General features: G+C 42.9%; 1 protein-coding gene across 1 annotated transcript; it reads right to left on the bottom strand.

Moving 5' to 3' along the window:
- Positions 1-4,460: 4,460 nt before the first annotated feature.
- Positions 4,461-17,265, bottom strand: PPP1R2 (protein phosphatase 1 regulatory inhibitor subunit 2). Its single transcript, XM_054385807.1, has 6 exons — positions 17,234-17,265; positions 12,598-12,705; positions 12,065-12,145; positions 11,660-11,763; positions 10,189-10,368; positions 4,461-5,911 (listed from the first exon to the last, which is right to left on the bottom strand). Exons 2-6 carry the CDS (start codon positions 12,678-12,680, stop codon positions 5,844-5,846), a joined length of 516 nt encoding a protein of 171 aa, XP_054241782.1. The 5' UTR covers positions 12,681-12,705; positions 17,234-17,265; the 3' UTR covers positions 4,461-5,843.
- Positions 17,266-18,741: the final 1,476 nt, after the last annotated feature.

Genomic DNA, 18,741 nt, shown 5'->3' with positions numbered 1-18,741 from the left:
CCTCCCCTGCCGCGGGGCGCGCCGCTGCCGCCGCTGCTACTGCTGCTGGTGGCGGCGGGGCGAGCCCGAGGCGAGCTGAGGCCGGAGGCCGGCCGCCGGGCGGAGCTAGGCGAAGGCGGTGCTCAAAGACAGGCGGCGGGGCCCGACGGCGGGGCAGCTGCCGCGGAAACGCCGCGCAGAGTAACACCCCTGCCCGCCTCCCGCGCCCAACCACGACTGACGGCCCGAACAACCAATGGACTGCAACTAGCGGCACAAATCGCCAATAAGACGCCGATATAGGCAGAGCTTCTCCCAAATCGGCGTGGGGCGGAGGAAGGACATCCAGTCACAGGAGCCGGGGAGCCTTCTGACCAATCACAAGGCGAGAAAGGAGGGCATAACAGGAAGACAGCCCAGTAAGCGGGCCACGAAGAGGAGACTGCCAACGGCCGGGCTACTTCCTTATCGGACGCCCTAAAGAGTGATGGCCCGGCAAGCCAACGGAGAATCTGCCTTCGGCCTCCCACCAATTGGCAAGATCCAATGCCACGAATATCCGAAAGACCAATCCCAGCGCCCCTAGGCTCTGGGAGGAGGGGCTCCAGCGCTGCGATAGGCTGGTCCGCCCGCCACTCGCGGGGGATGACGTAGGCCGCAGGCGCGGCGCGCGGTTGGTGCTACTGTGAGGCGGATTCGGTAACGACGCGGAACGGCCCCGCCAAGCCACGGACTCAGGACACGCGCGAGAAGCCCCAGACCGGCTCCCCGCCGTCCTTCGTCTGGAAGAGCCGAGAGACCCGAAGAGAGCGGGTGACCGACCCCGCGGAGCGCTTGGCAGGGGACAATATGGTGTGGCAGAAGGCGAAGCGGTCTCTGCGGTTTAAGGACAGATCTGCTCCCCAGGGCAGCCGATGGCGCCTGCTGAAAGTGCAGCGGCAGCTTCTGAGCCTCCGTGGAGAACTTACAGCTCCGCAGGGTATCCAGCGTGTTTCAGTTCTAGGACTCGGAAATAACTGTAGGTTTGCCCTGACTGGAGGAGATTCAGAGTTGTGTCTGAAGGTGAAACACGAACAGGTTCTTTTTCGTTACTGCGAAGGTCAAGCGTGCACGTTTGGGTTCTGTACGGAACGGTTGACGGGGAATACTCTCGGAAGGCTTTTCAAGACAGCTGAAGGGCTGTTTTGGATGTTGGGCCTCTCCCACCTCCGTAACAAAAGGCGGTAGGACACTGTAGATTTCTGATCCCTTAAGAGGAAACAAAAAGCTTGGAAGTTGGCACTGCTCAGTGTTCCCAGATGTAAAAATGACAACGGCAAAAAAGCATGAGGCAGCTCTGCTTATCCTTAAAGGCAGTGACAGAGGAGTGCAAGTTAATATCCAAGCTAAACCCGGCAAAGACACAGTAGTGTCACTTGAAGTCAGTCTCTGGCCTGCAGTTACAGGGAGACCCTGCTGGGAAGGTGGGACTTAATGGTCTTCACTCTGCTCTTCCAAGAGCTTGAGGAACCACCCTACCTGCTCTTAGTGAGCCTGCTCACCCCCCACGATCTTCTTTATGGGTGGTAGGATTAAACAAGACTCTCGTGTTTCTTTGTGGGCAGCATTGTGTAATCACTCAATAGCACTGAGTAATGGAAAATGACTAAAACCAACTACTCCTAAGGAAGTAAAACTAATCAAAAAACCCCCCTAACAAACAAGAGCGGGATTTGCACGTGGATTTCACAACATAAATGCAGCTTAAATGATACAAAAGTTTTTAACTGGCTGCATTTTCAGTGTGGGTGTGACATATACTGGACTCCTGAGCCAGACTAGCAGTAGTTTGGTTAGTTTTGGTGAGGGACAGCACACAGAAATACACAGTCATACCTGTGGAATGCATACTTCGATCTGACACCTCCCCAGTCTTCTAAAAAAAAAAAAAAATCAAAAATTGGCCTCAAAACCAGAGCTCACTGCAACAGAAAGGACATCTTAATTGAGAGAGAGACAACAATAAGGGTACAGCAAGCATTCAACTTCTTGTCAAGGAAAGAAATACTATGTTCTCCTTCGTCCTTCTGTGCTGACTTTTTCTTCCTCATAAGACTGAAAAAAAGAAATCAGGGAGAGAGAAAATATAACGTAATGAATAAAAAAACACAATAGAGATGAAGCTGGGTGCAGGTGATGGGACACTTGAGGGATGGAAAGTGTGAAGACTGCAGGGGGAGAGCAAGCTCACTAGGAGCAGGTAGGTACCTCAAACTCCTTGAAAAACTCCACCTTTTCTGTGGTGCTGCTGTTTTAAATGCATGGCCCAGGTTCCCAGATTTACCCTCACATCTAGATAGCCAAGCAACCACAAAATCTGAAAGCATGTACAAGGTGACATATATCAAAGTTACACTGAAGAGTGCTTCCTCATTTACAGAGAGGAAGAAATTGCAATTTTGATTCAAGAACTCATCTATGAACACACCTGCAAACTTCACAGTAGCTGCTACTTTCTTCTAAAACAATCCAAGAAGTCAAACCAATACATCTAGTATGAGTGCCATAAGACAGTAATGAAAACAATGGTTTTTATTTATATTGTGACACTTAACACTGGTTTCAAACAGAATGATTACATGATCATAATAAACACCACAAAAAGCACATTACAGAAACAAAGAGTTCTGGTAAGATACACAAGTTTAAAACGAGAGTGAGCTGTCAGGAAAATATTTGCACTTTCCATGAACTGTGTACAACTCGGTGTGAAAAAGGACAGAAAAATCCCAAACCTTTAAAGTTAAGGCTCTTACTTGCAAGTGCTCTTCCTATTGGAAGCCTATTGAAAATAATTTTTCTAAACAGGATGCAGCTTGAAGACTTAACCTGTGCAAGAAGCTTCACCATGACGACGCTGTGGAATTTGATGTCCACATTAGTAAGTGCTGTGTGTCTTTTGTTTCTTCTTTACACCACTCTATGTATAAAGCCTTTACCATATGCACCCCAAAATTTAGATGTGATACAAGCTAAGCCCCTGTTAAATGTCAAAAAAAGGAAAAAAAAAAAAAGGCATTTCTTCTCTTGTCTCCATCCAGGAGGAAACTACAACTGGTATTTCCAGACTAGAAGGAAATCAGGTATCCCTTTGCAGAAAAAGCTATAGAGAGAGTGTATCTGTGGTTACTGCAAAGTAAATTTGCCTACTTCAGCTTTCAAGATGTAAGAAGGTGTAAGCCTGGATAAACACCAGCCTTCTGGCTGAAAGCAGTGTTGGGTACAGCAGGTTGCATTCTAGGTAAGTGATGTGAAGAAACACAAGCAGAATTTTTGCTGGCACTGAAGAAAATGAAGAACAAAGCCTTTAATAAAAACCATAATTAAAACCAGTACAAGTTCCAAAATGGCATCTAACTAAAACTTGGGGGCTTGGTGGTACAGAAGAAGGGAGATCACCCAGACAACTCAAAAGCATCTAACTGATGAAGGGCCCTACTATACATCCTGAGGTTCACTTTAAAACCATCTTCATGCATTTATGTACACTGTACCTCCCTCAAAGCTTCATACTTATTTCATCCAGGACTTGGGAAGCCATGACAGTCAAGGTCATGCTAACTGGAAGTTAGCAAAGTTTCTTTCTGTTAAAACAAAATGCTTTGCAGGTATTGTAGGGTACAAAGTGCCTGGTGCTGAGGACCAAAATGAAAATGAGTTCTTGGATACAGCCTAGGTGGAAAGGAAAGCAGGACATCAGCTCATATGAGAGCTGCTTCTGATAGATTCTGCCTTGACTGCAGGTACAAAGTACCCACTTGGACTTCACACAAAGTACAAGTGATTAGTTTGGCAGCATTGCAGAAGATAACTGCACTGCCCATATCCACCTGTCAAAGCCTGACCCATTCGTGCTCCAGCTTTGCTGAGTCCTGCCACTCTCAGCCCTGGACTTCACTGCCCTGACTGGGGCAGACCAGGCCATCAGCTGGTCCATCTGAAATACAGGTTAGTGCAGACATTTCAATACTGCAAGCCAGTCTATAAAGGATGCAGACTTTAAGTTTTGAATCCCTATTTTAGGACCCAAACTTAAAGCTAAAGTAAGAGACTTCAGGAGTCAGAAGTATCTAAACACTCCTTGCCCTTGTTTACTGTATGAACGTCACTGTGTTTTATACAAGGAGAAAGAGCATTCTCTACATAGAAACATTAGCATCACCACACTGAACTGAATCAGAATTCAGCTCCTTCTTGGGAAAAGATGCTATTGATCCCAGTTCAGGTCCTTAGAAAACTAAGGATCAGTCACGTGACAACCCTGTTACTTGCTAAGGAGAGGAGACAGTTGGGAAAGGCACGCTACTACACCCAGTTAGCACAACTCATCAGTATCTTTGGCAATGCATCCATTCTAATGAATTATTCCTGTATAAATCTATCAAAGAAAAACATCCTATTGCCTTGCTCACTCTCAATCTGAGATTTCATGAAAGCTCACACTTGAGAATGCATGTAACTGTAAAATAACTTTCATTCCTTTATTCAAACTTCACATGTACAGTGAACAAAAAGACAGTTTAAAATAGATCCATATAATTATATGGATTTTTGCAACATATCAAATTCAGATCAAAGTTAAGATATACACTGTATTCCATAACCAAGCTAAAGCTTAAGTGTATACTTCATTTGTGTAATAAAACCCAGGAACTACTCTGAATGCTGAAACATTAACCAGTCAAATTCCACTGAGTGGGGAGTTGTTTACAGCAATTTGGGAAGTTCAGAATCCCTCTTGACAGGGCTATACAACCACACTGTAAACAAGCATCTGAATTAGGCAGTTTCCCTTCTATTCTTCCAAACAACTTTCATTTTACAAAAGCAGCTGCTGGAAGTTGTATGGATACAGGACAATTTTGACCACTAGGTTTCAGTATGCATGTTGCCAACCCCAAATTAGTAGGAGATCATCAGCAGTTAACTTTATATAAAAAGAACAGCCAGAGCCTAAACTCAGCTCATCTTTACAGTTCTGATGTGGATTTGCTCATGGGTGGTTTTCCTCAGGTGCCAGCAGCACAAGCACTATTTGTGCAACTGTAAAGGACCAAAGGTTTGAAACAAGCCAGAAGAGCGACAGTGGATGTGGTTTTAAGAGAAGAGTTGGAGGGAACTTTCATCTTCTCTCGATAACCCAAAGATAGCTCCACAAAACATCCAGTCCCCATGGAAGAGATAAATGACAATAAAGTTCAAGTTAGCACATTTCCAGTGTAGAAACATTTCCCTCCACGTTAGTACTGCCTTAGTCAGAAACTAACAACTGATTCCAAACACCACTCCTAAAAAATAATACAGCTCTTCTTCTCAAGATTGGGAAACTACAAGTAATAACATACTGAAACCTAGATTAACAGGTCAACACTTTACAAAGAAAAAAAGAAATTGTAAGACTTAAATAATCCCTTTTTAAACTGCTTAACACATCTCATAAATAGCTTGCATGTTAATCTGCTATATGCTGTACCGTTTGGCTCTTGAATCCCAAACCTTCCCATAAGAGATACCACACACAGAACACTGTCAAATAAATAGTGGAAAACCAAAAGATGCTCTCTGTTCTGAAGCGTTACGCAAGATAATCAGCGTTACACAGAGGGAATGCCATTCTGCTTGAACAGATTATGAAGCAGTATTCTCCATGAAATACTAGGCACAAGAATAAATCAATTAGACAGGGTTTTTTTCTGCCTAATGGAAAAGTCTAAAATTAACATTCTTGGCAATACAACATTGTAACTGATATGCTTCTCAATATTTAAGAGCCTTAATTGCAAAAATGATGAAGCAATGTTTATATTTGTGTCTGTGACAAGCAGTTACAGTTCTGGACAGATTTCTTCTATGCTGTGTGCTCTACTTTCCAGCTGGTCACAAGTAGCATGTGCTGCATAAGAAAGATCACAAAAAAAAAAAATATACAGGTAAGTCTTCACACACACTGAGTATTTTCAAAGCACACACAAAAATCCTCTTGAAATCATCTTTGCTTCTCCAAAGGTAGTGCTTGCCAACCCTTCTGAGCAACCTACACGGTTTTTATGTGAGAGTGCAGAATCTTCCAAAATAGTTATTTCACCCTCATCTTCTGAAGAAATGGCTAATACCATTGTTCAATGTACCAAGCACTGAATGCTCACTACCCCTGGAACTGGGAGGATTTAACCTACAAACTAAGATCTAACTAAGGACATTCCTGAAACACAAGCAAGCGCAGTACTTGTCGGGTCAAACTTGAACTCCAGATGAGGCACTTTAAAACAAAACAATCTTAGAAGTGAAGGACCACAGTCTGTTTTGTTTTTCAGGAAGTCATGAAACTCATGGTTATGAGCCAAAGAACAACAGTAAATCAGAGAAAGCTCCTTCTCATTAGTGCTTTTTAAATTAAAAAGTCCATTTTATATATATGTAAACGTCTGTGTATAAAACATATATATAACCACTTGAAAAAATTCAGCAGCATAAAGAAAAGATCAGAGAAAAAATACATGCTGATGACAGTCTCCTTATAAAAATGCCAGTTAGGCTTCTGCACAGCTTAGAGTTGGAAACAGGCAAATAGCATGGCTAGCAAGCAGAACCCATTTGTGTATGTTCCCAGACTTCTCATTAAGTCATCTTTAGGGTGATACTCACCAAGGATAAGAAAACACAATGTATCTGTACCTACCAAAGGTCAAAAGGACACACCCAGTCAGCTGACAGCTCAACTGATGAGCAGTATCTGACCAGAGTTATCCAAGCAATGAATGCTAAATGAACCATAAAGAGAGAACAATAGTTTTATTGCTTGTCAATTGAACTACCTTTGTGTGTGATACTTTTGGGTAGCAGAAGTAAAGACAAGCCTGCATTGAAATCATCGGGCTTAGATCTACCCATACCAGGAAAAATGATTTCAAAGAGAGTTTTTAAAGGAAAAGCATGGAGAGGAGCAAAGGTCACTATTTTGCTGGCAAAGTCTATCTACATCATTCATGAAGTCATAAATGGGGAATAGTCATAAATGGGGAATATTCCATGGAATAGAAGTTCCATGGAAGCTGAAACCCCGAAGCAAGCAACACTAGTGCAGTCTATTACAACTTTATTTTCCACCAAAAAGCTTGGCTGCTAGAATCCATATCCAATAAGGTACAGCTACTTGAGGCAAGTAAGGAATGACCCTTCCACTTGAAACATTTGGTAGCCCGCAACAAAGACAGGGGCAAAAATATACAAACAGTTCTCACCATCACTGACTGGACTGGCCATCTTCATTTCAATCAGCAAGAAATCTCAATCTGTAACCAAGAAAGGCAACTCAGATTAGCAGACCTGGTGGTATCCAACAGAAGCCTTCTTAAAAACCTAAGTCTTTAGCTCCTTCTTCAAAAGGAGATTGTTGAGATTAGAAGAGTACAGTTAGTTTTACTCAAATACAGACAGGATTAGAGGGTGGATAGCAGCACTGGACAAGAGAAGCGTAGAACCTTCAAGGCACCTTTATAGATTAAAAAAAAAAGAAAAATTCCAAGTGAGAAGAGGGTCTCAAATTGCCTGAAAAACCACCCAAGATCCACTGGAGCCCTAGAGTCACAGCAAGCCACTAAAAATGACTCTTATGTCACATTTACCTGGTATGATCATCACTACTACAGAAGTCATGTTATTCCACAGGAATAAAATGACTGACAAAGATTGACAGTCATTTAGACATAATAGGCAAGCGGTAGCCAGATGATCTCCTTAACTTCAGAAAAACTGAAGTTGAAGGGAAGAAATTATCAAACTTTAGCTACGCTGCAGCATGCAGAAAAAGACATTTCCTTGGTGGTTAAAGCCACTGTCTGAGCTGTTAATGAGTTTAACAGTGATGCTGATAAAAGCCACCACAAAAAACAGCTCCTGCATCACCCTATACACTCAGTTAAGAAAACTTTGGTATTTGCTCTATAAGAAAACACTTTAAAACACATTGATTTGAAGAGCTCCTTGAAAGCTATCCACATGAATAGTCTTTCCACATGCTTCCAGTCCTAACAGGGGAATCTCAGGAAAAAGAATATTAATAGCACTTTGATCCACTTTCATGAGGAAAACAACCAAATTGAAATACTGTCTTAAATATTCAATTGCTTAACATGGCCAAGAGCACAGACTAGCAAAAAACCCAACTAGCATCTGTTAAAACCAGCTATTTGAGAAATATCCTCTAGCTGTAATAGCTGTTTAATTAACATTTATAAGGGGATTCTTCTTGCCCTAAGAAGAGAGGTAAGTGATAAAGAGATGTCCATTGCTGTAGTAACTTTTGTGTTGACATTAGCACAGCTGTGTTGCTGAACATTTATCATCTCAATGTAGGAATTTCATAAAACATGGGCAGTGGCAGAAGACAGATTTAACAGTTTTGTCCATATTCCATCATCCTTTGACCAGTCCTGCACAAAGAATCAAACATGATCAGTTTGAGGCTGTCCAATTCACCATCTGCTACAAAAGTGAGACCAGTACTTAACCTCAGACAAGCTGATAAGTACAGAGACTGAAAGCTATCATAGTTGAGGCAGGGATTAGGGGATAATGAAGCATCAGGGTTTGTTAAGCAGAATCATACAAAACAAGAAGTGAAGATTTAAGAACTGCATCCAGTTAATGAAAAGCATTTCTATATGCCACGGTGTGAAGGTGAACCAGTTAGTTACTGGAGTTACATTGATAGAATCAATTGCCCATGAGCAGTCTAAAATTGATAATTACCAGTTGTGGCTCTGAAGCTGGTTATGAGGCAAGGTGGAATGGACTTCAACAATAGAGATGGAAAAATGCTGCAAAGGTGTGCCTTCTTTCCACTGGTGAATGCAGCTGGGGAGCGGAGTTGCCTCTGTTTTACAGCAGAGTGCAGAGAGATGGCAGCTTCAAGCCATGGAGAAAGGTCATAAGGTTGCCTATTGGAGCCCTCCTTTCCCCTGGAGAGTGAAGTTCTAGTCAACAGCCATTATAAGGCATATGTTAAGTTACTGGATAAAGGCAGTCCATTAATGGGTCTCAGACACATAGCAAATGACCCTTTTGGAGTGAATATGAAGGCTTCAGTCCTCCCATAATGAATAATAGGACTGAAGTGTGCAAGAGTTTAAAACCAGGAAACTTGACAAATCATCTTTATTATGTGGAATTTAAACTAATTTTAGAAGTGTTCCTAGTTCACATGATTATGAAAAGCAAATGTGAACCAAGTTAAACCCATGCAGCATCTTCCCAAGTCTGAAGACTGTGCTAACATCTCATAGCTTTGTCAAGCAATAGATGAGTGAGGCTTACAGACTTTATTGCCACTAGTCTCATGAGCAACAGATGTCTGCTTTAATGCCAAAACGTTGTTTCTAGTGCTGTTAAACAGAGCTGGGTGGTGAACAGCAGTAATTATTTACCAAGCCACCACAAATATAGGGGACACATCTACCCTTTTCACCCAGAGAGAAGCTTAAAGATAAACAGGTGTCAGCTCCTGTAGTTTTGAGTTTCCCCATCAAGAGACAGCCCTGAAGCAAGTTCCAGAAACAACTCCCAGTCAGAAGTCTCAGATTTTCTTCCAGTACCTGCAGTAAAAGCCAAGCTGATGGTTTTATCCCATACTATAGAAGTGAACATTACTGCTTCAGGACCAAGTGCATTCTGAAGTCCTAACAGCAGTTTTACATTACAGCAAGACAAGAGAAATTCTTACTGGGGAAGTTACATACACTTCTCTCAAGAGAAAGGAAGCATTCATGCCAGTTTCCCACTGCTGGCTACAGGGTGGTTTGGGAGCAGAATGGGAACTAAACCTTAAGACCAGGCTCTCTCATGTGGCCACAACTTTAAGTGTTCTGTACAAGACAACTCTCCCTTTAAAAATGCTGGCACTTCGCTAGCAAGAGTCGGTTATGCTGCGGAAACAGTACAAAGAACATCACAACATGTCACAAGAAACAAAACCCACAAGCTTTTAGCAATATTGATGGGTTTGGTACTATGCTACAAATCTGCCTATCAAGACAACATGCAGTATTGCACACAGAGCCTTACACACACACTGTGCCCCTTCCAGCCACTCCCACACTTCAGTATCTTCGTTTCCCAACAGATGAAAGGGCCACCAGTACATAAATATGCTTTGTTGAATCAGTAGCTCACCGTGTTCAGTAGCTTCTGTATTCATTGTTTCTGCATCTGCAGCATCATGCATCTCTTCATCTTCATCATCATCCTCGTCTTCACCATGCAGTTCTTTTGCAATGAGCTGTCTTGCCAGTTTGATGTTCCGTCCTTCGTTGTAGTGCATTTTTCTCTTCATTTCAAACTGTTTCTTTTTCTCTGTGGAAAAGCAAATGCAAATACTTTTTTTTTTCCCTTTAAAAAAATTATTACAAGAAAATCAACTTATTCTGTCTTCAAAGAGGCACTAACTGCTTCCTTAGTCAAATTTATTGCTACCTTCAAAGTCTATTGATTGTATGATCAACCAATCACTGAATTAAAATTATTTCCTTCAAGCAGTGGAGTGTTCTTTTAAATGAGCCTGACTTACAAAACACATAGTAATTAGTGGACTAGAATGGCTGAAGCACTTTTAAAAGAACCTGTCTGCAATTTGAGACCAAGTCTGCATCAAGAGAGGCATCTAGTAACAGCATACTACATTCCAAAGTTTCTCAAGTCTTGTTTCCAAGTAAACTTAAGGACAAATTGAGACTTACTGATGGGATAAAGATGAACTTTTGCAGATGTGCAACTTGACTCCTGGCTAGCTACCAAAGAGCTAGCTATGAGAGATATTTACCATATGTAGAAGAAAATATTTTCCACTTTCCCCACAGCCTGAAGCCTAAGTTTGCTCTATATGGTCTAGCAGCAACATATTATAATGAAACTTTGCTTATTGGCAACCCAAAGACTTTTTTTCCTCTAAGGAAACAGCAATATTCTTCAAAGAACAGCCAGGTTATGTGCTCAAAGTTGGGGCCAGGAAAGATGAAAAGCAACAGCTAGATAAGCCAAGCCCAAAACCTTAGAAGCATTGCTTTTGGACTGTTTCCTCAAAACGTTCCAGCCCAAGCTAGCACAAAGCAACATCTTTGCTGCAGATGCAATTTGCTTTGAAATGAATGCAGATTACCTGCTTAATCCATCTACAAGTGGCTTTGAACACAACAGAAATATCACTGGTTGTTAGCAAACAATTAGTAGCATCTTAATCACAGCAGTACTCACTGAATTGTTGATAAGTCTACCTGAAATGTGTTCAGATTAAGAACTACTCTCTCGCCCCAAAACCAGAACAGCTTCTGATTTGAGACGTCTAGGCTTCTGAAGAGGAATTCCAACATTTTAAACTGTAAGCAAGGGGGGGACACCAGGAACAGCAAATTCCTGTTTATATGTAGATCCCAAACTAAACAGTCCTAAATAGAAACAAACATCATACTTGTTCAATCTTCTACAATGCCTTCAAAGACTGTTTATCTCCACTTTCAAACTACGAACATTTTTCTTACACTTCCTTTTCTTCCATATCTTTCTTATTGAAAGTTTTAAACTATTTGGAGGAAAACAAAACCAACCAAACAAAAAAACTCAAAAGCAAACCAAAATAACTTATGCCTACCTCGTTCTTCAGGTGTCAATTCTTCATCCTCTTCCTCCTCCTCACTGCTTTGCTCTTGCCTTGCTATAATCTTGGGTCCTTCACCTTCAGCTGCTGCTGCCAGTCTATATGCATCGTGCAATACAAGACACTGATAACAGCAAGTTTTTCTACTCTTTAAAAGACATGAAATCTCAGAACACTCATCCTTTGTTCATTACTTCTTCTGCCGTATTTATATGCAATAATGACCTGCAAGAGGTGTCAATTACCAGGGGCACTATCAAACACCCAGGACTACTGAATTTGACGACAGCAAAAATCTGACTTCTACAGAGATCAGCAACACCTTTCCATGAAGAAAAACTATTCCAGGAAAATGAGAGTTACTTGAACATTTAGTCAATTTTCCATGACAATACTTACTTTTTACTCAACACATCTGCTTTTAAGGGCTCATTTGATTCTGAATCACTCACTGCATCCTCATCATCTTCTCCTACCATGCTTGGAAGGCAAACGAAAAGTAACTTTCATCAATAGTTTGCTGCTTGAAATTTGCTTGATAAAACAACAGTCAAAACCTTACAACACTGAATTAAAAGACTTCTTTATTGCTTTTAAAATTCCAAATATAATTTAAATATTGCTATGACAACTTTGTATTCTAGTATGCATTTACTGAAAAAGATAGAATACGCTACATTTACTTAATCCATTCAAACCCTAAAGCCTGTTCTGCATAAGCCTTCTAAAACTTTACTTTACCCTTTTTGACAGTTCTCCTCAACAGCTATAAGCCTTTAAGCAGAAGCTTTGTAAAAATGAATATTTTGCACATATCCAGCAGGCCTGCACAGTCTGTCAGGCAATCAGCTACTCTACATAATAAATAATCCAAGTCAATTTTGCTGTAAAACCGCTGTTTCATTTTTAGGACAGCAGTTTGGCAAGCCTACCTGTGATAAGGAGTACTTGGTTCATCTATTTTCATCTTGCCATAATCTTTGTCTGCCGGGTGGTACGTAGCCAAGATGTTCATTTCATCCCACTTCTGGGACTTTTTACTGGAATAAGAAAAACTAAGTGAAAGTTTCTTGTAGTTTAAAAACAATTTGTTTTGTTTGGCCACAGGAGGCACATTTAGAATATCTTTGGACCTCTGCTAGACACGTAGCATGTTATGACACACAGGTATGTGCAAAGTATGGCTGTTAAATACTATTCTATGCATACTTCAATTAAGTCATGACAAATCATCAGTGCAACTTGATTTCCCTAACAATTCACAATACCTAAATACACGCAGTGATCTATAAATTTATTTTTATATACATGCTTTTTTTTTTTAAGATAGTTGTTCAATCCCTGTCCCATCAGTTGTCTGGTCTTTCACAAGTTACTGTAAAATCATTCTTCCTCTTATTACAACCCACAACACTTCAGCAAAATCAAATTGCTTCCGCCTCGCCTCTGCTCAGCGAGCTGCTGTGATTGTTGGTGAAACTGTTACAAAACAATACCAACCAACAAGGAACTTCCTGCAGTCAGACAATTAATACTGAACAAGCTGATTATTAATACTGCTTTTGTCATGCTAAATCATAAACCAGAACTGATTTGCTGTTGTAATCAAGCCAAGAGTTTCACATTTTACAGACAGCACCAGTGATGTTACATTGTTTAGAACTTCCTCAATTAATCAGTGAATATTTCATTCTATGTACATTTGCAGAAATGAAAGCCCACACAGCTTGACAAAATAAGTAAGACATAAGGCAAGCAATTGCCCTGTAGCCAGAGGAAGTTACCCCTCCACACATCTAAAAGCCATGCAAATGTTTAATCAACAGGAGCTACTGCATTCCACTTTTTCTCTTCATACAAGGTGATCTTTCCCTTAGATTGAACCAAGAAACGTACCTTTGGTAAACTAATTCCACTATTTAATATTACCTTATATATTAACATATTCTTGTTGCAAATTGTTTAAGGAAGCAAACAGGGCTTTTTGGTTGGGTTTTTTGGTTTGTTGTTTTTTAAGGGGGGACAGGGACAGGGCTAGAAGACACTTATTTAAACACAGATCATTCCAATAAATTTGAACAATCACAGTCAATCTCAGTAACACATCTGCTCTTGAGCAGAATGATATCTGTAAATCCAAACTGATGAAGTAAAATTCCAAGCACAGACTAGACTTTTACATTTACAGAGAGCACTGAGTAATACAATGGGAAAAAAAACTAAGGCACTAAAAAAAAAACCCTGGCTGTGGGAGTCGATGCTGAATCCCAGGCATCACAGCCTTACATTCCAGAAATGAATACAAATCAGGTGAACTTAATCCTCTTAGCACACAGTAACCCATGTCAAACTTTCATGTTTGAGGCTTCAGAGCTCTTTAATTATTTTGTCCAAACTGCAACACAAGGACTGCAATCTAAGCGGGCAGCACGTGAGTCAGACTGCCTGCTCCGGCAGGGTGGAGAGTCATGAGCTTCATGATGACAAAGCAAGAGCTCTAGCCTAGGACTACCAGTTTTTCAAACCTCTCTGTTTAGGTGCTGAAAAATCACCATCCAAACACCTGCTTGAAGTTCATCTGTGACTAACGTTAAGATGATCATATGGTTACATACTGAAGCCATGGGAGTTTTTACTAGCAGTAGCAGTTGGACAATGGTACGCAGCCCCTGTACAAAGACAAAGCTTAGCTGAAGAGGAAATCTGACAAATGGGGCAAACTCCCACACATGCTTTGTGTTCACCACATCAAGGTTCCGTGCCCGAGCTCACAACTCAATACCTAATAATAATACTGGCAACCTTAGAAAAGTCTCTTCGGCATACTGCTCTCAAAATTAGCCTACAGCTAGCAATTCACTAACTTGCAATACAAGACTGAGGAGGCTTTCAGTGGTTTAGGTTTTTGCACTCTTTTTTAAACTCAGATGCTAACAATTACAGAGTTGGAAGTGGAACACCTCCAAAAGCACAATTTAAATTCAGCTAGTAAAAAAAAAAATAATTAGGTAAGCAGACAAACATTTTATTTCACCCTTCCATGTAAAAAGCCATCATAGGAGAGTGACTAAGTGCACTAAAACCCTACACCTTCCTTGATTGTCTCCAATTGAGCATGTTCAGGCATGTCTGAGCAGCATAACAGTAATAATAGACCCCAGGACCACCACAAGAAAATGCTTCCTGACATGCCTTCAGATAAAGAAACAGGCAATCTAATCTTCCTCAGGAAAATGAGATTTGAAAAATCTCAGAAGCTCTCATTTGCATTCTCTCACATCTTTAAGTACACATAATCATTTATTTTGACACCACACCTTGACAGACAAGACATTTCTGTAGCAGTATGACTCAAAGAACACCTCTCACACCTCGCTTGCTCCTACCATAGCAGGCTCTCCTCTTGCTTGTTCCAATGCTGGTTCTTGCACACACACACACACAGAGGGCTTACTTAGATACTTCATAAGACATTAGATCAGGTCTCTCACAGGCTCCTACAGAAGCCTTAAGGAAAAAAAAAAAACCCACCACACCAAGTATCTACCATTAAACCATCAGGTCAGCTCTCAGGATGCAGTTCCAGGAGCATCCCCATTTCATATGCTTCCTTCTTGCATCACATTTCCATTAGGGAAGTTTTCCAAAGAATTTTACCATCAGTAACTATGTGCAAGGTCAACACTGATGCAAATACATAAGAGCTCTACTGAACATGCTGCTTTAAAAGATGACAGCTGACACAATGAGCTCTTTCATCTGCAGCTATTTTTAAAGGTATTCAGACTTGCATTTCAATATCACATCAGCAGAGAGGCTACTGATGGAGTCCCTCGAAGAAAAGAGATGTCTGAATGTAAAAAACAACGTTTAAACTTAAATTAGAGCTGTGATACTTATCATTCTTTTAAGAACAAAATTATTTTGCTGAAGTCAGAAATAACACTGACAATGAAGTGTCGCCAACCAAAAATAATACACACAGAGAGACCAGCTTTAAATACTCCATATTGATCTTTCCAGGAAATCCTCTCATGCAGCCAGCACCTTCAGCCAGTATCCTTTAACTTCCAAAGGCAATTTCAGAATTAATCTAATTGACTTTATTGACTCACATTGCTAAACAGGAAACAGAAGCTGGATTGCTGCCCACTTCACTGCTTCAATAGTGCTTCAACACTTGCTGTGTACTATAACCAATATACCTTACACTCATCAGTTTGTACTCAACTTCTGATCATGCTACAAAAGAGGCTAGCAAACAGCCAGTTCTACTTCATGTCTGGTGTGGCAGTAAACACCTTGTGCTACATTATATTAAAATAGGCAAAACAAATTGTAACATTTACCATAGCATATTGCTACTTACACTCTCCTTGAAAAACATATCTCATTCCTTCAGCTGCAACCATTCTTCCTGGAAAGCAGGAGCAGCTAACACAGGCAACATAGCAAACCCAAAATTTTTCATTCTCACCTTTCTGACCGTAGACTATGTTCATGACTTAAGCAGGCAAAGAGGAAAAGAGCATTACCATAAAGGAAAAAAAAAATCACTACCGAAGAATAAATTGTACAGATATTTTATTTTATCATTATTTCTCTCCTTGCAATACTGAGCGAGGTCCCAAATGAAGAAAACTATCAAAGCAATTCTATAAACTCAGAGTTCTGGTCAAACCCTGATCCTTATGACACGATGGAGTCAGAGTAACGTTAGGCAGTGCGTTCTGGGTGCTAATAGCAGGAAAAGTGCAAGAATTCTTACTGGTCAAGGACATCTGCTAGCTGGCTAAAGACCACTTCTCGCATATTTGCACTAACTGAGCATGCTACAATTAAACCAAGATTTTCTTGTCATTCAAAACATAAACCACACGCTCAAGTGCGAGAGCTTTACAGCTCAATCTTACACAACTGAGACTACATCTTACTTATGTTTCGACCCAGGAGAGGTCCTCTCCCCAGGGATACGCTTCTAGTTGCGGAGAAAGAAGTTTTACCTTTAACTACGACTCGACTCAGGCTAAGAATAAGTCTCCCGTAGCAAAGCGTATTTCCCGAACTGTAAACTATCCTTCCGGCAACTGTAAAAGCTTCCTGTTTGTCTTTTTGTACGACCATTTAAAAGTAACATTGCGCCTGCAAGTATTTCGTAAACAGCGAAGAATCACAGCAGCTCTTTCACCGGCCACGCTGCGCTGAGGGCTCAGAGCCACCAACGCCAGGAGCCACTCGGGCAGTCCCCACACCCTCCGCTCAGGTGCACAGCCCCGGCAGCCCCTTTCTTAACCGCCCCTGCCGGCACCGCAGCCCTAGCCGGATGCTTCCACTGCCCAACCGCCCCCGACGGGGGGAACTGTGCTCCAGGACCGCTGCAGCACAGGAGGCACCGACCCGCCTGCCCATTTCAGCTCAGCCCCGAAACCCCCTCGCTGGAGATGCCGCCGGGGACACCCCAGACGAGCGGGACGGATGAGGACAGCGGAGCCGGAGGGGAAGCCCTGCTGGGACCCGCCACCGCCTCACCACCCCGGGGCCCCGGTTGAGCTGGGCGGAGTCCCTTACCCGTGCTCGGGCTCATCCTCATCGCGGGCCGAGTTAGCCCGCGGCGGCGCCCCCGGGGCCACTCCTCCCGGCGAAAGCCTACCCCCGCTCTTCTTGAGGATGCCCTTGATGGGTCCGCGCCCCGCCACCGAGGCCGGCTCCATCGCCGCGCCGCTCGCTTCCGCCCGCCGCCGCCTCGCCCGGCCCGGCCCCACCCCACCCCACCGCGCGTCACAGCCGCCGGCGCGGGGAAGGAGGAAGGGAGGCTCTGGCAGTCTCGCCCCCTGGCGGCCGGCGGACCGCCAAGCCTCTGGCTGCTCTCCTCCAGCGTGGCCGCTGAGGGGCGCTGTGGATGACGGTTTGACGATGTGGCTCCTGCGGGGCCCCGCTTCCAGCTGCTCTATCCCGGCTGGTGGAGCCTGGTGCAGTGCTGGCCCTGCGCAGCTCCTGAAGCGCACCCTCCTGTAGGACAAAAAAGCGCTTTGCCGCGCAATTCCCACCAACCAGGGTCCCACCGCAGTGAGCAGAGAACATTTCCTGCCGATCTACAGTATAACCTGTCCACAGCATTATTTATCCACGTCATTAAAAGCGGCAGGCGATGGCGGTCCCTGCCAGCCAAAGCCACAATGCAGGCTTGGTGACACGGCTTGGATGATAGGGGAAGCCCACACATCCCATCCCAGAGGGCTGTATTAGACCTCCAAGCTTCTGGAGTAAAGCATTTCACTTCAGACGTGGTTGCTCCTGTTGCATTCTATTCCTACCCTCACAGTGCTGCGGCATTAAGAGAGGCAGACCCTGCATGCCGTGCCCCCCTCACTCTGCTCTGAAAAGCCATGCAGCTGGGAAGGTACAAAAGCCCTGAAGCAGATATTTTTATTTTATTTTTAATGAGTTGCATCAATGCTATTCAAGCAGAGTTGTTGCAGTGCCTGGTGAGCACCTGCCAGGGCAGATGTGGTGCCAGCAGGTACTCAGCATGTGCAAGAGCAGTGAGCAGGATGTTAGGCAGAGCCTACTGTCTCTCCCTGTTCAGAAAAAGCAGTGGGACAAGAAAAGGGAGCAAACTTGTCTCTTTCTGTCTCCTTATGGGTGATCTCAGAGCTGATCCCTCGGGAGTGCAGGACCAGCTGCATTTGAGGCAAGTCATATACAGACACTGTGGATGGAGCAATGCTGGATTTCTGGACTTTTTTTAGATTTCTCAGACTTTAAATGCAAAGGTCCAGATCTGACTTCGAGTGAGGGACTCTGCTGTCTAGCAGTAACATACATCTACAGGCCTACACATGAAAACATGGAAGACCTCCAGTCTCAGTTCCCAGGCTGAAGGACTGACCCCTGTGTTTGGGAAGGCTGCTGGGAAGGCAGTGCCTGCAGGGAGGCTTGAATACCACAGACTTCTGGCAGGCCCAGAAGCATCAAGACAAAAACATAAAAGAAACCTAGGGGCACACGACAGAAGGTTTCCCTGCAGGACTAATGCTTGAACATCATATCTGAAACCCTTTCCCATCCACGTACTG

The sequence above is a fragment of the Indicator indicator genome, chromosome 13, assembly GCF_027791375.1.
Source record: "Indicator indicator isolate 239-I01 chromosome 13, UM_Iind_1.1, whole genome shotgun sequence".
In the NCBI taxonomy this organism is placed as follows: Eukaryota; Metazoa; Chordata; class Aves; order Piciformes; family Indicatoridae; genus Indicator; species Indicator indicator.
Note: the sequence above shows the minus strand (reverse complement) of the source record. Positions and strands in the feature narration are given on the sequence as shown.